Source organism: Arvicola amphibius, chromosome 15 (genome assembly GCF_903992535.2).
Source record: "Arvicola amphibius chromosome 15, mArvAmp1.2, whole genome shotgun sequence".
In the NCBI taxonomy this organism is placed as follows: domain Eukaryota; kingdom Metazoa; phylum Chordata; class Mammalia; order Rodentia; family Cricetidae; genus Arvicola; species Arvicola amphibius.
Genome location: NC_052061.1, coordinates 8,512,121 through 8,534,266, shown reverse-complemented (window position 1 = coordinate 8,534,266; position 22,146 = coordinate 8,512,121). Strand labels below are relative to the sequence as shown.

General features: G+C 37.4%; 1 protein-coding gene across 7 annotated transcripts in view; it reads left to right on the top strand.

Annotated features, from left to right (window-relative positions):
- Positions 1–21,713, top strand: part of Chd9 (chromodomain helicase DNA binding protein 9) — a 214,126-nt gene extending 192,413 nt beyond the window's left edge. For 6 of the 7 annotated variants that reach the window (XM_038312410.1, XM_038312413.1, XM_038312414.1 and 3 more), the window contains 9 exons: positions 2,426–3,319; positions 3,975–4,135; positions 5,080–5,352; positions 6,178–6,346; positions 9,146–9,285; positions 9,737–9,931; positions 10,774–10,902; positions 15,774–15,878; positions 18,292–21,713. In XM_038312410.1, the coding sequence (XP_038168338.1) occupies positions 2,426–3,319; positions 3,975–4,135; positions 5,080–5,352; positions 6,178–6,346; positions 9,146–9,285; positions 9,737–9,931; positions 10,774–10,902; positions 15,774–15,878; positions 18,292–19,161 (2,936 nt within the window). In that variant the 3' untranslated portion in view covers positions 19,162–21,713. The remainder of the gene's footprint in view (positions 1–2,425; positions 3,320–3,974; positions 4,136–5,079; positions 5,353–6,177; positions 6,347–9,145; positions 9,286–9,736; positions 9,932–10,773; positions 10,903–15,773; positions 15,879–18,291) is intronic. The other variant, XM_038312415.1, reaches the window with a different exon arrangement.
- Positions 21,714–22,146: the final 433 nt, after the last annotated feature.

The window sequence follows — 22,146 nt, the reverse complement described above, 5'->3', positions numbered from 1 at the left end:
TCAAAGTTGTGTATCTACCCTATCAGCCCTCTAGTCTTTTTTAAAAAATATTTATTTATTTATTTATTTATTTATTTATTATGTATACAATATTCTGTCTGTGTGCATGCAGGCCAGAAGAGGGCACCAGACCTCATTACAGATGGTTGTGAGCCACCATGTGGTTGCTGGGAATTGAACTCAGGACCTTTGGAAGAGCAGGCAATGCTCTTAACCTCTGAACCATCTCTCCAGCCCCTCAGCCCTCTATTTTTTATTGATTATTATTAATAACTGTTAAGTCCAATAGTTGCTTGTTTCACAGTAAAAACATAAGTGCTTGCTAAAACTCCTGAAAATCCAGTTTCTGTTTTTACTTTTATTTCCTAACATATTATCAGTTTGCCAAATAACATAGCAAATATCTTAATTACCCAGTGTCAGGAAATTCAGGGTAGTTTCAGTCTGCTTTACTTTTATGGCTAACACAATGTAAGTACTAAATAAATAGTTATTATTCTATGTTGCTCAGGAAATAATAACAAAGAAAACCAATTGCAGACATTCAGTACAGATACAGTTTAGCCTCCCAGATATGCTAGCTAACTTGGAAATAGACTTGTAATCCAGACTTTTCTTGGCTCACAGTCCCCCTGCCTCTTTTCCCAGTACTAGGATTATAGGCATCACAACCACACTTGGCCTCTACTGATGTACATTTGTTTTCTAGGACACCCATGTGGTACTTGAGTGTCTTCATTGTTCCTCATCGTAATACATTTCAATCGTAATTGAAAGTATCATCAGTCATTTTGCTATATTTCCTTCTGTTTGGATTTGAGTTTTCATATGTTTGGATTGAGTATGTTCATTTTGGCAAGAGTACCACAAAATGATGTTGTGTCACTTTCTTTTCTATTTTCTTGAAACAAGGTCTCAATATATAGACCATGCCAGCCTCCATCTCAGAGATCCTCCTGCCTTTGCCTCCCCAGTGCTGCAGTTAAAGCTGTATATCACCATGCCTAGTTTGTTGTATCTTTTGTATAATATTTAATAATGCCATGAGGGTTGTACTGTCAGAACAGTATTCATGTGAATCATTTGGGCAGGGTACTTTATTTTTTCCCATGTAATTAACAATAACTTGGAGTCTCACAAACCCTGTGTTTCTGCTCAGACTTTCAAAAATATGTTTGGTGGACTGGAGAGTTGACTCAGTGGTTGAGAGCACTGGCTGCTTTTGCAGAGGACTTGGGTTTGATTTCCAGCACCCACATAGCAGCCAACAATGGAAATCCATCTCTTCAGCCTCCTGTGGCAGCAAGCACACACATAGCTGCACACGTAGTTGCACACATAGTGCAGGCAAAAAAGTTCACACACATAAAGTATAAATAAATAACCCCCAAAATGAATCTATTGGTTTTAGCAGCTGCTATATATTCATTCTTGTCTGCAGTGGTTTTTCTGTGTAGTCCAACTGCAAGGTAGAATGCTTCTTCATCTGAATTCATTTATAGGATATAAACTATAACCCACTCTATATTTGCCCAAATCTTATCTATCTATCTATCTATCTATCTATCTATCTATCTATCTATCTATCCACCTACCTACTTACCTATCTTTAGTTTTTCAAGACAGGGTTTTTGTGTAGCCCTATAGGTTGATCCCTGCCTTCTTGTAATAAGACATTTTAAAAGTGATTTCCAAGAGCCATTAACCAGATTCACAAAGAAAGGACCTCATCAAAGCAAATGTACTGTGAACTAATGCTGAAGCTGAACTCCCTGTCCCTGGTAACTTGTGTGAGTTTGGCTGATAGATGATGTATCCCTCAAGCATTAAAAATCCTCTTGTCCCTGGGCATGATAGCATACGCTGGAGAGAAAGGCAGATGGATCTGATAAGTTTGAGGCCCTGTCTTAGAAAAACAAACAAAAATCTCTTTCCAACCTAAGTTATATTACATATACACTATGAGATATGCCAGTTTACATTTATTTATTGGGTGTCAGTGAACCATTCTAATTATATTTATAAGTAAACTTAGAGGTTTTGTTTGTTTTTGGCTTTTCAAGACAGGATTTCTCTGTGTAACAGTCTTGGCTATCCTGAAACTTGTTCTGTAGACAAGGCCTCGAAATCACAGAGATCCACCTGCCTATGCCTCCCAGGGATTAAAGGTGTACACCACCACTGCCATGCAAGAATTTTTTAAAAGCAAATTCTTCTTTATGGTAACATACTTCTGAAGTAATTAGGTGTTAGTCATTTAAAAATATAGATATGTTTCATGAGTTTTGTAATTTAAAAAACATTTTGCATATTTATAATTCTAGAAATTATGATATTGCATAGAGATATATTTTTAAAGTTACCTTATGTTAAATCTCCCAGAAAACATTTTTGAATTAGTATTTTGATCCTTGTTTCAATATAGAATTGGTGGATCCAAATATTTTTATTCAACCAATCACAGAAGAGCGTGCTTCTAGAACTTTATATCGCATTGAACTTCTAAGAAAAGTACGGGAACAGGCCCTTCGACACCCACAGTTGTTTGAACGCTTGAAGCTTTGTCATCCAAATCCAGACTTACCTATCTGGTGGGAATGTGGCCTTCATGATAGGGATTTGCTTATTGGTGCTGCCAAACATGGAGTAAGTCGGACAGACTATCATATTCTGCGTGATCCTGAACTCTCGTTCATGGCAGCTCAAAGGAACTACAGTCAGAGTAAGGTGGCTCATTCGAGGACTTGCACCCCTCTTTTGCAGCAATACCAAGTAGCACTTTCTGCTTCTCCTCTTACCTCTTTGCCTAGGCTGCTAGAAGCTAAAGGTACTCTTCTAGAGGATATGAAAGGTAAAAATGAAAACCTTAAGGAAGAGCCACAGTCTTCTGAAGAAGAATCTATGTCTTCTGTAGAAACAAGGACACGAGTTCAATCTGAGCCTATAAGTCCAAAGAACGGTGTTTTATCACAGGCTACTGGAGACCAGAAATCTGGTGGGAAAAGTGAAACAAACAGACGCATGGTTGCAGCAAGAACAGAACCCCTAACTCCAAACCCAGCTTCTAAGAAACAGAGAGTCCACAAAAGAGGATCCGAATCCAGTTCTGAGTCCGACTCTGATTCTGAACGCTCATCGTGTTCTTCCAGATCCTCCTCTTCTTCCTCCTCCTCTTGCTCACACTCTCGATCAGGCTCTAGTTCTTCTTCCTCCTCATCTTGTTCTTCAGCATCCTCGTCCTCTTCCTCCTCCTCTTCCTCATCATCATCTTCATCATCATCCGAAGAAAGTGACAGTGAAGAAGAAGTCCAAAAGCGAGGTACATGCACAATTTTGTTATTTTATGAGTTTTTCAAATGAAAATATATAGAGCTTGATTTAAATAACTGAAGCATGCACAAAGTTGTAAGCTTAAATGTTTATGCTTATAAAGTTTTTAGAAAAGCACGATTGAGGAAACCAGAGTTAGTATTCAAGGCATCCTAAGTAGACAGAGGAGTGTGAAGTCTTACATAGTCGCTTGCGTTCTTTGTGATTGCATAGAATTTCCCGAGAATAAGGTTATTAATGAACAAATAAAGGATGTTTATAGCTACTACCAGGAATCTTAGATTAAAAAGACAAACAAGAATATCCTAGGTTGTACTTGGCATCTACAGTCAGTAGAAGGATGTTCTCTCAGCCAAGTATTGCCGGGTGATTCTTTTCTTCAGGTGTCTTTGCAGCAAGCCAACAGTTAAGGTACAAGTCAGCATGAAGCTTTTTCAGGAACCTCTTTGGTATAAAGGGTCTCATCTTCCACTGGAGCTGAGTCCCTTGTCACAGTTCTCTAGGCATAACTTTTAGGGTTGCTACAAGGAACATGTCCAGGTCTAAGAATTGTGGAATATTTAAGAAATGACATAAGATTGTAAAAGAATGCATAAAATTGCTTTATGTGGATTTTAAAAAGTGATTATAATTGTCCTCATTAGAAGGTGCCCCTCATGTGAAAGCCTATGATGAAGAAAGTGTTGCATCATTGAGCACTACCCAGGATGAGACCCAGGATAGTTTCCAGGCTAACAATGGAACACCAGAGTCTGCTTACTTATTACAAGGTGGCTATATGCTGGCAGCTTCATATTGGCCAAAGGTAAACGAATAAGTTATAGTTGACATAGGTCATTTTTAAATTTTTCTGTATAGCTTTGATGGGTAAACATTCTTTTGGTTTGTCTTTTCTTTTTCTTCTGCTTCCTGAATTCTGGAATTAAAGGCATGCACCACCACATCTGACCTAATGGCAAATACTCCTATATGAAAAAATTGGTCATTGTAAATTTATGATGACACATTGGCATTTGCATCAAAAGTATAAATTATTACTGCCTATTAAATGAGTTATATGTATATGCTTCTCAGTGTAACTTTGGAGTATTTAGAATGACAAACTGTGAATGCCTTTTGTAGTTTTAAACTACCAAAAGGTTTGTTTTAAAATAGGTACATCCAGTGATAAAAGCAGCTGTGATGAATTACCATAATCCCCATATGTGACTGGACCAGTGCAGGGCACCTCTAGGAATGAGGCTGGGGAATAGAAGATTCTGTTCTCTTTCTATATTTCTAAGTTGCTTTTTCTTTTTCATTAATGAATCCCTGTATTATATTTGTTGTTACAAAGAAAAAAGAGGGCTACAGATGTAGCTTCACTAATAGATGATGTGCCTAACATGCAAAGACTTGGGTTTAACTGGGTCCTGTGACACACAGCTGTATTATATTTTTATAATTTGATCTATAAGAAGGTGGAAAGAAGAGGATCAGAAGTTCAGGGTCTTCTTGGGCTATTTAGTGTGTTCAAGGCCAGACTTTGTTGTAGGAGTATCTTTGTGGTATAATGCTTTTGATTCCACCAAAAGGAATTTTTACTTGAATAATTTACAGAATTATAATACATATGAGAATATATACATATATATACATACTACACACAGTGTTATACCTAGTTTAAGTCATCAAAACTCTTAGATTATTTGATTTCCAAAGGTCTGACCTAATTACTAAAGTATGCCTTGATGTTACCTGCTCTTCTAGGATCGGGTAATGATCAACCGCTTGGACAGTATTTGTCAAACAGTCCTGAAAGGGAAGTGGCCTTCAGCTAGAAGAAGTTATGATACTAACATGGTGGCATCTTTCTATACCACAAAACTGCTGGATAGCCCCGGAGCAGCTACAGAATATAGCGAGCCCAGTGTACCTACGCCCCCAGCCGTTGCTGTAAAAGAAGAGCATGAACAGTCAACACAGATGTCAAAGGTGAAGAAGCATGTACGCGAAAAGGAGTTTACAGTGAAAATCAAAGACGTATGTGTATTTTTATTGCCCTAGGGCCTGGTTGCGATTGCGGTGTGCAGCATGCTTTTCCTGCAGATGGCTGCCTGCTCTTACTCTTCCTCCCTCACGTACTTGTTCCATGGTATTTGGATTGTCTCTTTACTGATACCCAGGTTCTTCAATTTGAATCCCATTAAAGGGCTTTTCATTAAATATGTTTCTCTCCTCAGTATAGTTTTGCTGAACAAGATGTTTCTTAAAAAAATGTGACAATTTCTTTCTAGTCCTTTTTATGTATTTATGTGGTATACCAGTATACTTTTCCCTCTTAAACACTTAGTGTGCCCCAATATTAGTAATGCTTCTTTTACTATGATCTTTGAAACTTAATTATTTGCTATCTAAAATATTGGTGAGATTTAATGTGGAGGACACACATGTAACCCTAGCACCTTAAAGACTGAGAAAGGAACAGGAAGAAATTGAGGGCAACCAGAGGGCACATGATAAGACCATATTTCATACAGAAAAAAAATGCAGAGTGTATATATGTGTATTTGTGGATGATGTCCTCTAAAAGTGTCATGAATAATGTACCTAGAGATATCTGTCTAAAACTGACAGGGTTACAATTATCATGTGCTTCTCACATGAAAAGCTTTGGTTTATATTTATTATAGAAAAGATTAATGTGCTTTTCTTGTATTGATTTGTAAACAGGAAAACCTCAGTAGTGTATCAGGGATTTTGCCTTCACTCTTTCTAAAAAATATTTTTCTTGATATCCTACAGTACGGTTTTTCTTAACATTAACTGTCTGAATAATTGTTTTGGTTTGCTTTTTTGTTTTAATAGGAAGGTGGTTTGAAGTTGACGTTTCAGAAGCAGGGGCTTGCTCAGAAAAGACCATTTGATGGTGAAGATGGTGCCCTGGGCCAGCAGCAGTACCTCACTCGACTTCGGGAGCTCCAGAGTGCTTCAGAGACAAGCCTTGTTAATTTTCCAAAATCTATGCCAGCATCAGGTAAATATGCAAATAGTAACTTTTTATTAACAAGATATTCCTTGTCATTTCCAGATCTTTTAAAATAGACTTTTGAAATAAAAATTCCTTTTTTTTCTTTAGTGTTAGGGACCTCCTTAACATCTATAAAGTAGTCAGCATAATACTGACTCATTAATTACTAGGACGTGTATATGTGGTGTATGTGTATGTGCGTGCACATGCACACTGGAGATCAAACTCAGGATTTAATGTATGCTTAGTCTCTTTACCACTGAACTGCATCACCAACCAAACCTATTGGAACTTTAACATGACATTTTGAACCATAGCAGTTTGGTTTGAGAGGTTTACATATTTGGATGGAGATACCATTTTTTTTCAAGTAGGTTTTAACAGATAAAACTTAGAGTAGCATTTGGTAAGGCAGAATATTTGTGCTTCCAAGAGTGCTTTAAGTCTCATGGTAATGGTTGTTGGTAGAAGACTCTTCCTATGTCTTCAGGGCAAATCAAAGCATTTTGGAAACAATTACCATATTAATATTTTTTCTCTTGAGTTTTTATTTCTTCTAACCTTGTGGCAACTTGTATCAACACATTTACTAAATGTATCATTTATGCTATGTGTTGTATGTTCTTTGAACAATGGAGAATGCATTGGATGGGCTGGAGAGATGGTTCATTAGTTAAGTAGTTCTTACAGAGGACCTGGCTCACAACTGTCTATAACTCCAGTTCTAGGGGGGTTCCTGCACCCTCTTCTGACCTCCACAGGCACCAAACATGCAAATGTTTAACACACATATGTACAGGCAAAACAATGTACCTGTAAAATTAAAATGAATAACTAAAAATATTTTAAATGCACTCAACAGTGTTTTTGTCTTGTTTGACCTCCCTTTACCTGTGTTCTTCTTTAATTGTCAAGAATTAAGAATGATGTTTAAGAACAGATGAGTCTCAGCAGTGTTCATCACCTATGCTTAGCCCCAGAAATACTAGTTTTAGTTGAAGAAAATGAATGGGTTGAATTTTCTTTATACCTTCTTTTTTTCAGAAGGTTAAGGACTCTACTTTGGTAGGAACTAAGTCTGGTTGCCGCATAATACTTGGAAGCATTTCAAAACTGTTATGTGCATAAGCACAGTGTACGGGACGCCTACAGTGGGGAACTGACTGCTGTTCTCAGCTGATGCTGGTTCTACCTTTTAAACTGTGGACTCGCTTAGCTTCACTGGCATCACTTTTGTCTCCTGTGGATTCCTAGTCACTAGCTGTCAAACATGTCAGGCTTGCAGTTGAAGGGCTGAGGCTATAATTTGGTGGATGAAGCCTGAGGGTTGGCGTGAAGATCCCTGGCCACACATAAAGACTAGGCAAGTGTGGTCGACCACCTTAATCCCCGTGCTTGTTAGCCAGCCAACAGGGGCTCCTTGGGGCAAGGTTGCTAGCTGAATTAGACAAATCAGTGACCTCTGGATTCACTGAGAGATCCTGCCTCAATAAGTGGGGAGCAATTGAGGAAGACATCTCATGGCAATCTCTGGCCTCCACACATACATGCACATATGTATGCACACATGTGCGCCTGTATATACCACATGCATACTCATATGCTCCCTCCACCCCTGCAGTAACATTGAAGGTGAATGTTTCTATTCATGGAGTGTAAGTTTCCCAAATATGCTTTACAGTGATAGTTTGTAGTTAAGGAGCTCTTTTTTACCTCAATAAAACATGAGGACAAATGGAGGTCAGCTGTGGACTCTCATGCCACCCTGCGTGGGTTTGCCATCCCCACTCTTACCCTGAAGGCTCTCTAAGATACTGTTAGTACTTAGATCATGTGAAGGTTTCAATGGCATTGCAGCCGAAAATTGTCCAGCTTTACCCGAGTAATTCTTTGATGACTAATACTATATATAGTGCATAGTTAAAATATTATATATTATATAGCAAGTATACTTTATGTAGTTATTGCTATTATATGTTTCTTTTTGTATTGTATCAATACTTTTTTATATTAAGAATATAAATATAGAGCCTAAAGGGATGTCTCAGTGGTTAAGAATGCACATAGCTCTTGCAGAGGATTTGTTTCAGGCAGCCACAAATGCCTTAACTCCACTTCCAGGGGCGTCAGTGCCCGCCCGCTTCTGATCTCAACAGGGACCTGCACTTATATGTATACATCCACACACAAACATAGACACCCGCAAATAATTTAAAATTAATGAAAATTTTAAAGAATATAATAATAGTGATATGTTTAATATATAATAGTAATGATCACACTAGTTTTAAAACTGTATTAAAACCATGTTCAAGTCTCAAGTATTTTTTTCATAGTTCTATGTAGTTATCTCAGTATTTTATATAATACATTTTGATAATTGCAAATGTGAAATCTGCTTCTCTTTTCCTTCTTGGACTTTTTGGAAGTCAATTAACATTAATATTTTTGAGCCTTCTCATTGTCTATTAAATGAAGTGGGAGGAAAAAGAGATGTCACATTGTTGTGGTGAATTAAGAAAACAGCATACAGAGTTTTCAGTAAAGAGTTTACTACAAATCAGGTAAGGATGCCCATAATCCCCAGATGCAGGCGGCTAAAACCAGGAGGATTGAGGTTGGGAGGCTAGTGTGAGCTACTGAGTGAGAGATCTAGATTAAAAATTTCTAAGAGAAATTAGCATATTTTTAATTCAAGAACTTCTTAGTTTGGAGCATAAAAGAACAAATTTCATATACATTTAGAAAAGTTGTAATGTTCCATTTATAGTTTCAGTTACTATTTTGCATTTTTAATTTGACTAGGTACTTCCATTCAGTCAACCCTTGGTGCCAATGGAGTGATATTAGACAACCAGCCTATAGTGAAGAAAAGACGAGGAAGGAGGAAGAATGTAGAAGGTGTTGACATCCTCTTTTTGAACAGAAATAAGCCACCTAATCATGTAAGTAAAACTATTTTAAAATTATTTATCCTTAAGTCTGGAATTCAGTCCTAATAAGTATACAATTTCTGTTTTATATTTTTTAATAAAATAAATAAGGAAATTAGTTTTCCATACTTTCAAATTTGATCTTAATAGAATTTAATAATGACAAAAAGCCATAAAAATTTTAAGTTTAAAAGACTTGGCAGAATTTAGACACTGCTTTCTTCTTCTTTACAAAAGAAGGACTGTTGAATCTGGGCATGGTGGAGCACTTGTGTGAGCCCAGTATTCAGTGTGCACAGGTAAGAAGATCTGTCAGTTTCAGGGCAGTCAGGAATGCATAACATGGCCCGGGGTGTGTGTGGCAGTTACTCTGTTGAACCAGAGTTAGAGTGACAAAGCATGGGAATAAAAATGTTATTTGATGTTTTTCTGCAGTTTTACTTTAGTTTTAACCACCTCACAGATTTCCACAGGGATAAATCCAGCACTATCCTTTACTCAGCCTCAGAGAATTCCTGATACAGAAAGTCCAGTTCCAGTTATTAATCTCAAAGATGGGACAAGGCTTGCAGGAGATGATGCACCTAAGAGAAAGGACCTGGACAGATGGCTTAAGGAGCACCCAGGTTATGTGGAAGACCTGGGAGCTTTTATTCCAGTAAGTACATTTTAAATCTTGATACATTTTGTTTCTTTGATTCATCAAACCTTTAATAATGAAGTACAAATTCTCATCCATTTGTCCTAAATATGTGTTTTGCCTAAGTTTAGGAAATAATTACCATCTTTTCCAAAATATAATTCTGTATTACTTTCCTTTTTGCCTTTAATAAATACTTGTTTATAAAATCACTTCAGGTCAGATATGGTGGCGCACACCTGTAATACCAGTGCTCAAAAAGAATTTTAAGTTCAAAGCTGTTCTTGTTTAATAAACAAACAAACTTCTGATGTAAAGCACTTTATCACACCCAATAAAGGTTGTGGTAGGATAAAACTTCTAACACTTTGTTCTCAACAAGTTTATTTTACAGTAGTAATAAATACAAAGTAATCTAAATGTTGAAATAATGAGTTTGCCTACCAATACACTTAATGCTTTACATCCATTATCTCATTTAGCATAACCTTATTCCTATAATATTGTTAAAATTTTTTATTTATTTTCTTTTATTTTTAGGTTTTTTCAAGACAGACTTTCTCTGTGTAACAGCCCTGGCTGACATGGAATGCTCTTTGTAGACCATGCTGGCCTCGAACTCACAGAATTCTGCCTGCCTCTCCCTCCCAAGTGCTGGGATTAAAGGCGTGTACCACCAACACAGTTTATTCTTTTACTCTATAATTTTAAAATATTTAAATTTTGAAAATTTTACATGCAGTGTGAAAGGGAGTGTGATTATTAATATTTTATTAACAAAATAAAATTACTCACGTGCATCATTCAGACTAGTGTTTAACAGAGCCACAAGCTTCAAAGTGTTTCTTGGTATGTTTTAGAGAGTGCAGCTTCATGAGGGGAGACCCAAACAGAAAAGGCATCGGTGCCGAAACCCAAATAAATTGGATGTCAACAGTCTTACTGGAGAGGAACGTGTGCAGCTCATTAACAGAAGGAATGCAAGAAAGGTAGCTGTGTCTCTTGTTAACCCTCTCACACTGATTGGCATTTAAAGAAACCTGTTGTATTATGCATTTTTTTCTTACAGTCTAGAGGATGGGTTGAACCTAGTACATTTGTGGGAAAAGACATGCATGATAATTTTTGTTTGGTCTAATATCAAATCCCGCATTATTGATGAAGCTAAGCCATTCCCCAGATCTGGCCAAGCGGCATTGTGTATGGTCGTGCAGTGTACAAGGACATTACATCTCAGACAATGGTTCTTTTCAGGGCATAATTTTGTTCCTCAATGGAGGAACATTTGTTGCTGTCTGGACACAGGTTTGGTAGCCACACTCAGCATGCTGGGGAAGGGGCAAGAAGGGAGCAACTGCTACTTTCCTCTACAAGGAAGAGGCCATACGTCATACATAACTGAAGTTCCAACCTAAATATCTTATGCTAAAAAATGAGAACTTACTCAAAAATGACATCCTTTACATTATCATAAGATATTTACTGTATCTTTATCAATGTAATTTTTTGTCAGATAGCTCAAGTTAATATTGTTCTCTCAAGTGTCAAGTGGGCATTTTAATAATTTCCTGAAAGATGGAAATAAAATGTTTCAAAACTTACTTTATAGGTGAATAGAACTTCTATGCTTAGTTCGTGCTGACTATTCACAAATTATTAATATTTAGGCTTTTTGTGTTCAAATATTGTTATTAACTTTGGTAGGCCTACCAAAAAATTATTTCTAGTGACATTTTCACACATGTACATCACTGTACTGTGCCCATTCACCTCCCTTGTTCAGCTTAGCCAGTTTTAAGGAGAAGGAATGTTTTTTGTTGTTTTTTTCTCCATTTGTTAAGTTTAATACTAAACGTGTGTGTGTGTGTGTGTGGTGTGTGTGTGTGTGGTGTACACAAAGGTCAAAGAACAACATATACTTGTCAGCTCTCTCCTTCCATCATGGAAGTCCTGGGGTGGCTGTCAGACTGAGCAGCAAACGCCTTTTTATGCTCGGCCATGTCTCTGGCAGTAAATATTCTAAATATTCATGTTGTAAACTTTCTGGAATCCTATTCATGTCCCTTGATTTGTAGGGTTCTCTGTTATCTAAGATATTGGGTTTGGTTGTTGAATTTCTAAGGATCCACTTAATTTTAGGGGAGGACATTATATTATGCTGTGTTATGTTTTGTTTTGTTTAACAGGGTCTCATACTGTAGCTCAGGCTGACCTAGAACTCACTTTGTTGGCTGAACTGGCCTCAGACTCAGGGTATTCTTTCTTCATTAGCCTTCTGGAGATTGAGCTACAGGTTATAAATTCACTTTGCCCAGAAGCTTAATAAAGAGCAGAGTGCAACAGAAATCGCGAGACTAAAAAATATAAGGAACATTAGATGAGAATGGTTATAGGTATGGGTGATATACTGACTATGATAAATGAATATACATCCTATCAAGCTAGCTAGCTAGATGATATATAGATAGATAGATAGATGGATAGATAGATAGATAGATAGATAGATGATAGATAGAAGATAGATAGATAGATAGATAGATAGATAGATAGATAGATAGATAGATAGATATCAGTTAGGAATACATCCAGTGGTAAAATGCTTATGTAGCATTCACAGTCCCCAGTACCACTCAATAAAAAAAGATGTAACGCATATGTTTTTAAAAGGGATATAGAATAAGGAACTGCTCAAATACCTTTTAGATGGCAAAGAAACATTAAATTGGTAGGTCATTATCATTGATCTAAATACTATTGATTTGAATCTTGAATTTATCATATAAAAAGATTTACAATTTAATAGTGTATAATTTAGTTAATATGCATAATGAATAAATAAAAGCATGGAATTCTAAGGCCGAGGTTTGACTCCTAACTCTTGACATTATTAGATGGCTTTTTGAAGCTAACTATAACTTCTCTGATTCTCAGGTCCTTCATTTTGAAAATAGAAATACTATCTCAAAAAGATGTTCTAAGAACCCAAATAAAATATACATGCAGTGCTCTTAGTCCAGTATTTGACATAGACTTATTAAACCAGATAATATTGTATGACACTTGAATCATCCCATTTTATCCTCATCAGACACTTTGAAGGAAATATTTTTTTCTCATTTTTTTTTATTAAAGATTTCCATCTCCTCCCCCTTCCCTCCCCTCCCTTCCACCCATACCCCCACTCCACCCCTCTCCAAGACAAAGAGCCATCAGGGTTCCCTTCACTATGTTAAGTCCAAGGTCCTCCCAGCTCCCCCTAAGTCCAGGAAGGTGAGCAACCAAACTGACAAGGCTCACAGTGAGCCCGTCCATGCTGTAGAGTTCATGTTCATTGCCGTTGTCCTTGGTTTCTCAGTCCTCCTCCACCGTCAGCCACATTCAGAGAGTCCGGTTTGGTCCCCTGTTTCATCAGTCCCATTCCAACTGGACTTGGTGGTCTCCCGTTAGTTCTGTCCCACCGTCTCAATGGGTGAACGCACTCCTCACGGTCCTGACTTCCTTGCTCATGATCTCCCTCCTTTTGCTCCTCATCGGGACCTTGGGATCTCAGTCCGGTGCTCCTATGTGGGGCTCTGTCATTTTCTCCATCCAATGCCAGGTGAAGGTTCTATGGTGATATGCAAGATATTCATGAGTATGGCAATAGGATCTGTATATTTCTGGCACCCTCTCCTCAGCTGCCCAAGAACCTAGCTGGGGGCATCTTCCTGGACACCTGGGAACCCCACTAGAGTCAAGTCTCTGCCAACCCTAGAATGGCTCCCTTAATTAAGATATATAATTCCTTGTTCCCATATCCACTTTTCCTATATCCCAACCATCCTATTCCCCCAAGCTCTTCCCATCCTCCACTTCACACTTTTCTCTCCCCATCCCCCCTCCCCTCATCCCACCCCACCCACATGTTCCCATTTTTTGTCCGGCAATCTTGTCTACTTCCAGTATCCAGGAGGATAACTATATGTTTTTCTTTGGATTCACCTTCTTATATATCTTCTCTAGGATTTTTTTTTACGAATTATAGGCTCGATGTCCTTTATTTATGGCTAGAAACCAATTATGAGTGAGTACATCCCATGTTCATCTTTTTGGGCCTGGGTTACCTCACTCAGGATGGTGTTTTCTATTTGCATCCATTTGCATGCAAAATTCAAGATGTCATTGTTTTTTACCGCCGAGTAGTACTCTAATATGTATATATTCCGCACTTTCTTCATCCATTCTTCCACTGAAGGGCATCTAGGTTGTTTCCAGGTTCTGGCTATTACAAATAATGCTGCTATAAACATAGTTGAACAAATGCTTTTGTAATATGATTGGGCATCTCTCTAAGTGCCCACTTAAAAAAAACGGAGAAAGCACACATTGGAGACTTAACAGCACACCTGAAAGCTTTAGAAAAGAAAGAAGCAGACTCACCTAGGAGGAGTAGAAGACTGGAAATTATCAAACTGAGGGCAGAAATTAACAAAATAGAAACACAGAAAACAATCCAAAGAATCAATGAAACAAAAAGCTGGTTCTTGGAGAAAATCAACAAGATTGACAAACCCCCAGCCAAACTAATCAAACGGCAGAGAGAGAACACACAAATTAATAAGATCAGAAATGAAAAAGGGGACATAACCACAGACACAGAGGAAATTCAGAGAATCATTAGATCTTACTACAAAAGCCTGTATGCCACAAAATTGGAAAATGTAAAAGAAATGGACACTTTTTTAGATAAGTACCATATACCAAAGTTAAACCAGGACCAGGTAAATGCTCTTAAATAGTCCTGTTAGTCGCGAAGAATTGGAAACTGTTATCAGAAACCTCCCTACCAAAAAGAGCCCAGGACCTGATGGGTTCAATGCAGAATTCTACCAGAACTTCCAAGAAGACCTAATACCTATACTCCTTAAGGTATTTCATAATATAGAAACAGAACAGTCATTGCCAAATTCCTTTTATGAAGCTACAATTACCCTGATACCTAAACCACACAAAGATCCAACTTTGAAGGAAATATTATTGCCACCCCATTTTGTAGATCACAAAAGAGACTCAAAGAAATTCACTGATTTACCTGAGTTTCTATACCTGGGGAATCTAACTCCAAAGGGTTTACTTTAAGGAAGACTAGGCTACCTGTCTTGCCTTTTAAGTGCACCATAAAGAGTAGTTCTTCATTTTCTGCTTCAGTTATTCCACTTAAAACATTTAAGATTGACATCATTTCTATTTCGGTTCATTCTTGTTGCTGTGACAGGTACTGTGACCAAAAGCAACTGAGAGAAGGAAAAGTTTCCCTTTATAGGTTCATCATCAATTGAAGTTAAGGCAGGAACTCAAACAAGGATGTGAAGACAGGGTGCTTACTATTCCACAGAGCTATCCCTGACCAAGGAACTCACACTCAATGAACTACAGGAGAAATTATGACGAAATGCTTTTGATGCTTCAGTCCTTGCTTGATTACTAACTTGGGGGCTTAGGCTCAGTTTGTTATTTTATACAGTTCCGGCTCACCTATCTAGGGAATGGTGCCACCTACAGTGGGCTGGACCCTCCTACATTAATTAGCAGTCAAGACAGTCCTTCCATGGACATGACCATAAGCCAGTATGATCTATGCAGTACTTCAATAGAGATTTTCTTTGCCAATAATTCTAGGTTGTGTCTGTCAAATTAACAGTTAAAGATAACCAGAGGACAAAAGTTAATGTGTTTATATAGTATTTCCTAGATTGGAGTGATCCTTTCTTATGTAACTATACAAATTGTTGAAGGTTATTTTAAAGAAATTCTAAATGAGAAATCAAATAATTCCATACTTAATTGTGTTAGCTGCCTTACTATCTCTGTTTGTTTACAGGTTGGAGGTGCATTTGCTCCCCCTTTGAAAGATTTATGTAGATTCCTGAAAGAAAATTCAGAATATGGAGTAGCTCCTGAATGGGGAGATGTTGTTAAACAGTCTGTGAGTATCTTGCAAATGTACCATTTTAGAAATTAGAGCCACTTGATTATGTCTTGGATTAAACTTTCTTTTCAGGATAAGAATTTGAACATATGTAAATGAAAGTTTCTGTTCTTCCTGGTCCCATAGTCATCCAGTCCCAAAGAAACACACAGAGGCTTATATTAATCATAAACTGTTGAGCCTATTAGCTCAGGAGTATCAACTAGCTCTTACAACTTAAATTATCCCATAATTCTTGTCTGTGTTAGCCACGTGGCTTGGTGCCTTTATCAGTGCAGCATTCTCATCTTGCTTCCTCTGCATCAGGGTGGAAACTGCATCTCTCAGTCTGCTCACCCCGCCTATACTTCCTGCCTGGCTATTGAACTTGCCAATCAGAGTTTTTATTAAACCAATATGAGTGACAAATCGTTACAGTGTACAAAAAGCATTATCCCATAGCAAACATGTGACAATAGTTTTCGGTAGTTGATGATAGAGTAGAATGCAGAACCAGAGATGCCCCCCCTTTTTTAATTGCAAATATTGTTTGGAGAGTGCCACAAAGAATAACCAAGTAGGTATGCAAAGAAATTTATAGGTAATAATATTCATCACAAACAGGATCTTTGTAGATAGTCCGGATATGAGATCACAGAGCAGCGCCGGGGACTCGCCGGTTCTGCCAAAGATCACAGCTGTTCCTCAGCTCCAGGGCTACCTGCGCTCTCAGTTCTCTCTGATGAACGGGATGAATCCTCACAAACTGATTTTCTAAATTGCTAACAACCTAATTAAACAGTTTTGTGTGTCTGAGAAGAATATCTAAGCTGGGTGGGTGGTGGTTCACGTCTTTAATCCCAGCACTCTGGAGGCAGTGGCAGGCAAATCTCAGTGAGTTCGAGCCAGCCTGGTCTACAGAGTGAGGAACAGCCAAGGCTATACAGAGAAACACTGGCTCAAAAATACCAAACAAACAAACAAAAAGACTGTCTAGTGTCAAAAGAGGAAATATTGGAAATATATTAAGTACCTTTATAGTTTAAGATCTTGGGCTATTAAAGCCTAACTGTATTGTTTCTATAGGTGTTCAAATGGAAAAGACAAGCTATAAAACTAAATTCAGGGGATTATATTTTAGTTTTGGAAAGGGTGGGGATGCTCATAAAATAAGTATGAAAGCAAATGATGCATTGTACACTCTAAACATTAGTAGTGGTGTGGCTGAGTGGTGAGATAAACATGGTTCTGTTTCATTTATATTTATTATTGTACATTCTGCAGTGAGCCATAATGCTTTTAGAGAGAAAAGGAAGTTGACCAATTAAAACCAAACAAAAAGTAGTCCCATTAGATTTCTCCTTAAACTACTGTCTACATCTGCCTCCCCACAGATTGACCACTAAGCACATGGCTCAAGGTGTGCTTGGTTTAAAATACACACTTTTGGGGAAGTTGGAGGATTAGTTTAGAAAAAATATAATTTCTATCTCAATTTCTATACAATACATAATGCAGAAAATGTTTTATTTAATTAGCCTATATTACTAAAATTTATGTGGTCACTATAAAATTATAACTATGTATGTGACTTGGATTACATTTCTACTGGACAGTGCTGTTGCAGAGGTCATAAAATAAAATTCCAAAGAGTTTTGTATCCTAGAAAATCATAGGAGAATTTCAGGAAAGTAGTACAGATGACTGTTTGTCCTGTTCTTGGTCACTTTCTATCATCAGGTACCATTGCTGTTCTCAGCCAGGTGTTAAGCCCTCATCTTAATTCCTTTTTTTAAACTCCACATCACCAATATGTGATTATATACCAAATATAGAACACGCTCTTTTGAATTTAATATAAATTCATAAAACCTCCTGCCTATCATAAACATTTCCAAGTGATAGATAAATACCCAGGCATCAAAGTCCCCATGGAATCTAGATGATAATGAGTATTAATGCCTTTTCCCTTTGGAGTATAACTTTTGTGTCTTGGCTGCGTTTACCTTAATCCCAAAGTGACCGTCAAGATTGATGTGAAGTATCTCAATTTAACTTCAACCTTTTGTTTCTTTCCCCTGTCCTTCCTGCGTTGCTTTCTGTGATCAGAAGGATCTGAGCAAGTGGTGATGTGCACCAAGAAAGGGTTATGAAAATGCGCTTGATAATGTTTTTTTGGTTCTTAAATTTTCTGCCCTACTAACATAAGCTTCACAGTATAAAGAAAATTAATGCCTCTTTCATTATGATTTTTAAAAAACGGGGGCTGAGGGATAGCTGGTTGAAGCCACAAGTTAAATAAGTTATATCTTTCATAATTATTTCATATCAATATAGAATAAGTTTAGAAATAGCTACCTCTTAATAGGCTATTTGATAAGCTGATTTTATCTTCATATAGCTGTTATTAATGAATATGTATTTTCTCCAGGGTTTTCTTCCAGAAAGTATGTATGAACGTATTCTCACTGGTCCTGTTGTGAGAGAGGAAGTAAGCAGGCGCGGGAGAAGGCCTAAAAGTGGAATTGCCAAGGCTGCAGCAGCAACACCTGCTCCCGCCAGCAGTGTGCCAGGCAATCCTTTGTTGGCCAATGGATTGCTTCCAGGTGTGGATCTCACAGCTCTTCAGGCCTTACAACAAAATCTACAAAACCTGCAGTCACTACAAGTGACTGCAGGGTTAATGGGCATGCCTGCTGGCCTTTCTTCTGGAGGAGAAACTAAGAACATGGCTGCTATGTTCCCCATGCTACTGTCAGGAATGGCTGGATTACCAAATCTGCTAGGCATGGGAGGACTCCTGTCAAAGAATGCAGAATCTGAGGCCGAAGAAAAGAAAGGAAATGACTCTAAGGAGCTAGAAGGAAAAAAAGAAAGGACAGAGAGCCAAAGTTCAGAGAATGGAGGAGAAAGCTGTGTGTCGGGTTCTCCTTCGACTTCCTCCACTGCTGCGTTGAGTCCAGCTGCAGCTGCCAAGCCCGTAGCTCTTAACCCACTATTATTGTCTAACATACTTTACCCAGGGATGCTGCTCACTCCAGGCCTTAATCTTCATATTCCAACCTTGTCTCAGTCCAATACTTTTGATGTACAGAAAAACAAAAATAGTGACTTAGCTTCATCTAAGTCAGTAGAAATAAAGGAAGAAGATTCCAGAGTTAGAAATCAGGAAGAGAAGGGAGGAACTGAGCCTAGTCCTCTCAATGAGAACAGCACAGATGAGGGTTCAGAGAAAGCTTCTTCCGGGTCTGATAGCACATCATCATCATCTGAGGATTCAGACTCAAGCAATGAAGATTGATTGGGGACTCTGCACTTCATCCTAAACTGATTTTCCCTTTTCTTTAATTACTAACTGTAAATACCCCGGTGTTGAGTGCATCAATAACTTACTGACAGAGCATTTCAGTTGTTTGTTTAGAAGTGCAAACTGCTTTCAGAGACTTTTTGCATGTCTTATTTCTTAAGATCCATAAGTTTCTGAACTCGGATGTACTATCAGATACATACACGTATAAAGTTACAACAAAAGGCATAATTTTGTTGGGGGTTAATTTTATGGAAATGATGCTCAATAAGAGTTGTATATTTAATATATTTGCAGTGAACACAGAATACTTTATGCATATTACTGATTTAATTTGAATATAGTTTTACAGCCTCCTTGACACCTATAATTTACAGATCAAAACTCAGCAATAATTTGGGCAGCTAATGAATGTCATGAAAGCTGTAGACTCCACATCACCATCCATTGCTTTAATTACATGAAAACGCTCTAGTGTTGTGATGCACTGCTGATGTTTCCAATTCAGGTACAAGTATGTTTTAAAGAAGAAATAAGTTTCCCAATCAGCCAATTTATCTGGCTACCTGTTACCTCAGCTGAGTTAGTTTAGGAAGTTTACATTCGTTTCTTATTCTGTACTTGTTTTCAGGGGTTTTTAAACACATCCTATATATCATGTCAATCTGGCAAGGAACATGACTTGCATTTTACTGCGCCTAACTCAGAAATCAGTAAAAATGAAGTCATAAAATAATCTTGTGTCATATGGCTTTGGCACCCTGTACACATACATTGAAACTTTTTGAAGTTTGGCCTCCTATTGCAAATAATTATGTCTCAGATGAATAATGTCTTGTTTCCAGGGTTCAGAAAGGCAAACTCATGAACACCACTGAGAACTTTCAACAGCGCCCTTCACGTAGAAGAAAGTGTTTGTTTGCTTTATTTGTATAGGTTTCTGTTTGTGTCTTATGTCCTGGAAATATTCCGAAATAACAGGTAATAGTAGTCAAGTAATATGCAGATAGTTTGACTTAATTGAGTTCCTAGGAGTAAGAAGACAGCATGTTACCCAGAGTCAGTGTTGGGCCGTCAGTTTATAGTAAATGCTGAGCCGCCCACTTTGAAGATGCACTTTGACTGATCTCAAAATGATGTACAAACTATACCTATGAAGTCCAAGGCTTCTGTTCTGTTTCTTACAATCTTTTATCATGTACAATTTGTCTGTTATTTGATTTGTGATATCATTTCTCCTGCTAAAGCTGCTATCATTCTGACACGGTAGAGGTCCAAGGTTTACCTTTATACACATCAGAAACAATTAGAACCTACTTAGACATTCTAAGGAGAGATAAATCTTAGCATTTCTTGGTGTCTAAATAAATCATGGTAAAGTTTGCAAGGTGGTAAATTTCAGAGGAGTGCCCCAGTTCTCTCCTATAGGAAAATTAACTTCCAGTGTGTTTTAATAGGGCTGTTGTTTGTCATGGACTAAGTGATTGTACTGGGTTTCCCAAGACCTTTACCAGTAAATTATGTTTCTGTATGTAAAAACGTAACCCATTATTAGACAATGTTAAATGTATTTACCAAATTTATATACGTTCCATTGGGATTGTATTATTAATTTTTTGTATTTTCTCAAAATAGTACCTTGAATTGATAGTTCTTTATGCAATGTCTTAGCAATAGTCACTGTAATGCCCATCCAGGAGCAGTGGGTAGTAAATCCTCATCATGAAAATGATATATTACATACTTAGTGTGTTCCCTTTGCAGTATTGCACTTTTGTTTAACTAGAACACACCTGTGAGATAGCCAAAGTTTTCCAGACAGTTACCTTGGTTTGCCAGTGGAGTGTTTCAGCACCACCCGTATCCCCTCCTTCCTCTAGGTCTACCCATATGATCTTTATTCCTGTCTTTCCCAATTAAAAGGAAAAAATGAGATTAAAAGAACTTAGATCTTGTCATTAAAATCTAATTTATAGCAAAATCTATGAGATAAAGTATTTTCCTAATTATGGTCTAATAAATTTGGGTAACATCCTAGTGATTCTCTTTCTATGTATAATAAGGCAGTTACCGTTTTCAAAGCATTAAGGCTAATGTTAACTTTAAACATTCTCTTGGGTTTCAAGACATTTCTTTGTAGATGGCTTGGGGGAAAGTTGTTCAGGTGTCAGCTAAGAAAACCATGCAGATACGGAGATGTAAAGTTAAGGGTAAGAAGAAGAGTCGCCGGAATGACATCGATCCAACGTTGCAGTGGAAAGGATATCCCAGTATGTGTCGGTAGTTACTGAAAGACGTATAGCTGGTGTTGCCTTGTATTTTAGCCGTTGTTTCAGGTTTCATGGTTCAAGTCTTAGTCCAATTTTTCTTTTGGACATTTGCAATATTTACCAGTTGTGTTTTGTGTAGTCTAAATTTGCTTTCTGTAGTTGAGCAAAAGTCTTAAAAAGTCATTTGTAATTTATTAAATTACTTTCTATGATGTTCTATAGAGCAAATGGAAGTTTAATTATTTTTTATTAAACATATTCTTTGACTATCCATGATGTCAGCCTCCATACATGACAGTAATTTCTCACTTGAGTTTTATGTATAATTTATCTTACTCTAGTTATAAAAAAACAATAGTTATGAATCTTCAAAAACACTTTAGAAGAAATGTGTACTTTGGAAGAAATGCTTAGAATGTTAGTGGCTGTCTGTTTTTATTAGGCCTTTGCCACCCAGGTTTGTCTCAAACCCAGGGCTCAGTGATATACTTGGGTTTTGAATTTTCTATATTTATATTTATAATAGCATTTTAACTGTCAGATTTCTATTTTCAGTTCATTGTTTGTTCATTCATCTTGATGTCTACATAAAAAGGCAGTGGCTCTTTAAGAGTCTTAAGTGTCAAAACCCATGTCTAGAGAGTGACTGCCACCATAATGCCAAACATTGTGTTTCCTTTTCTTCCCCCTTGTATCCCTAGAACTTCCA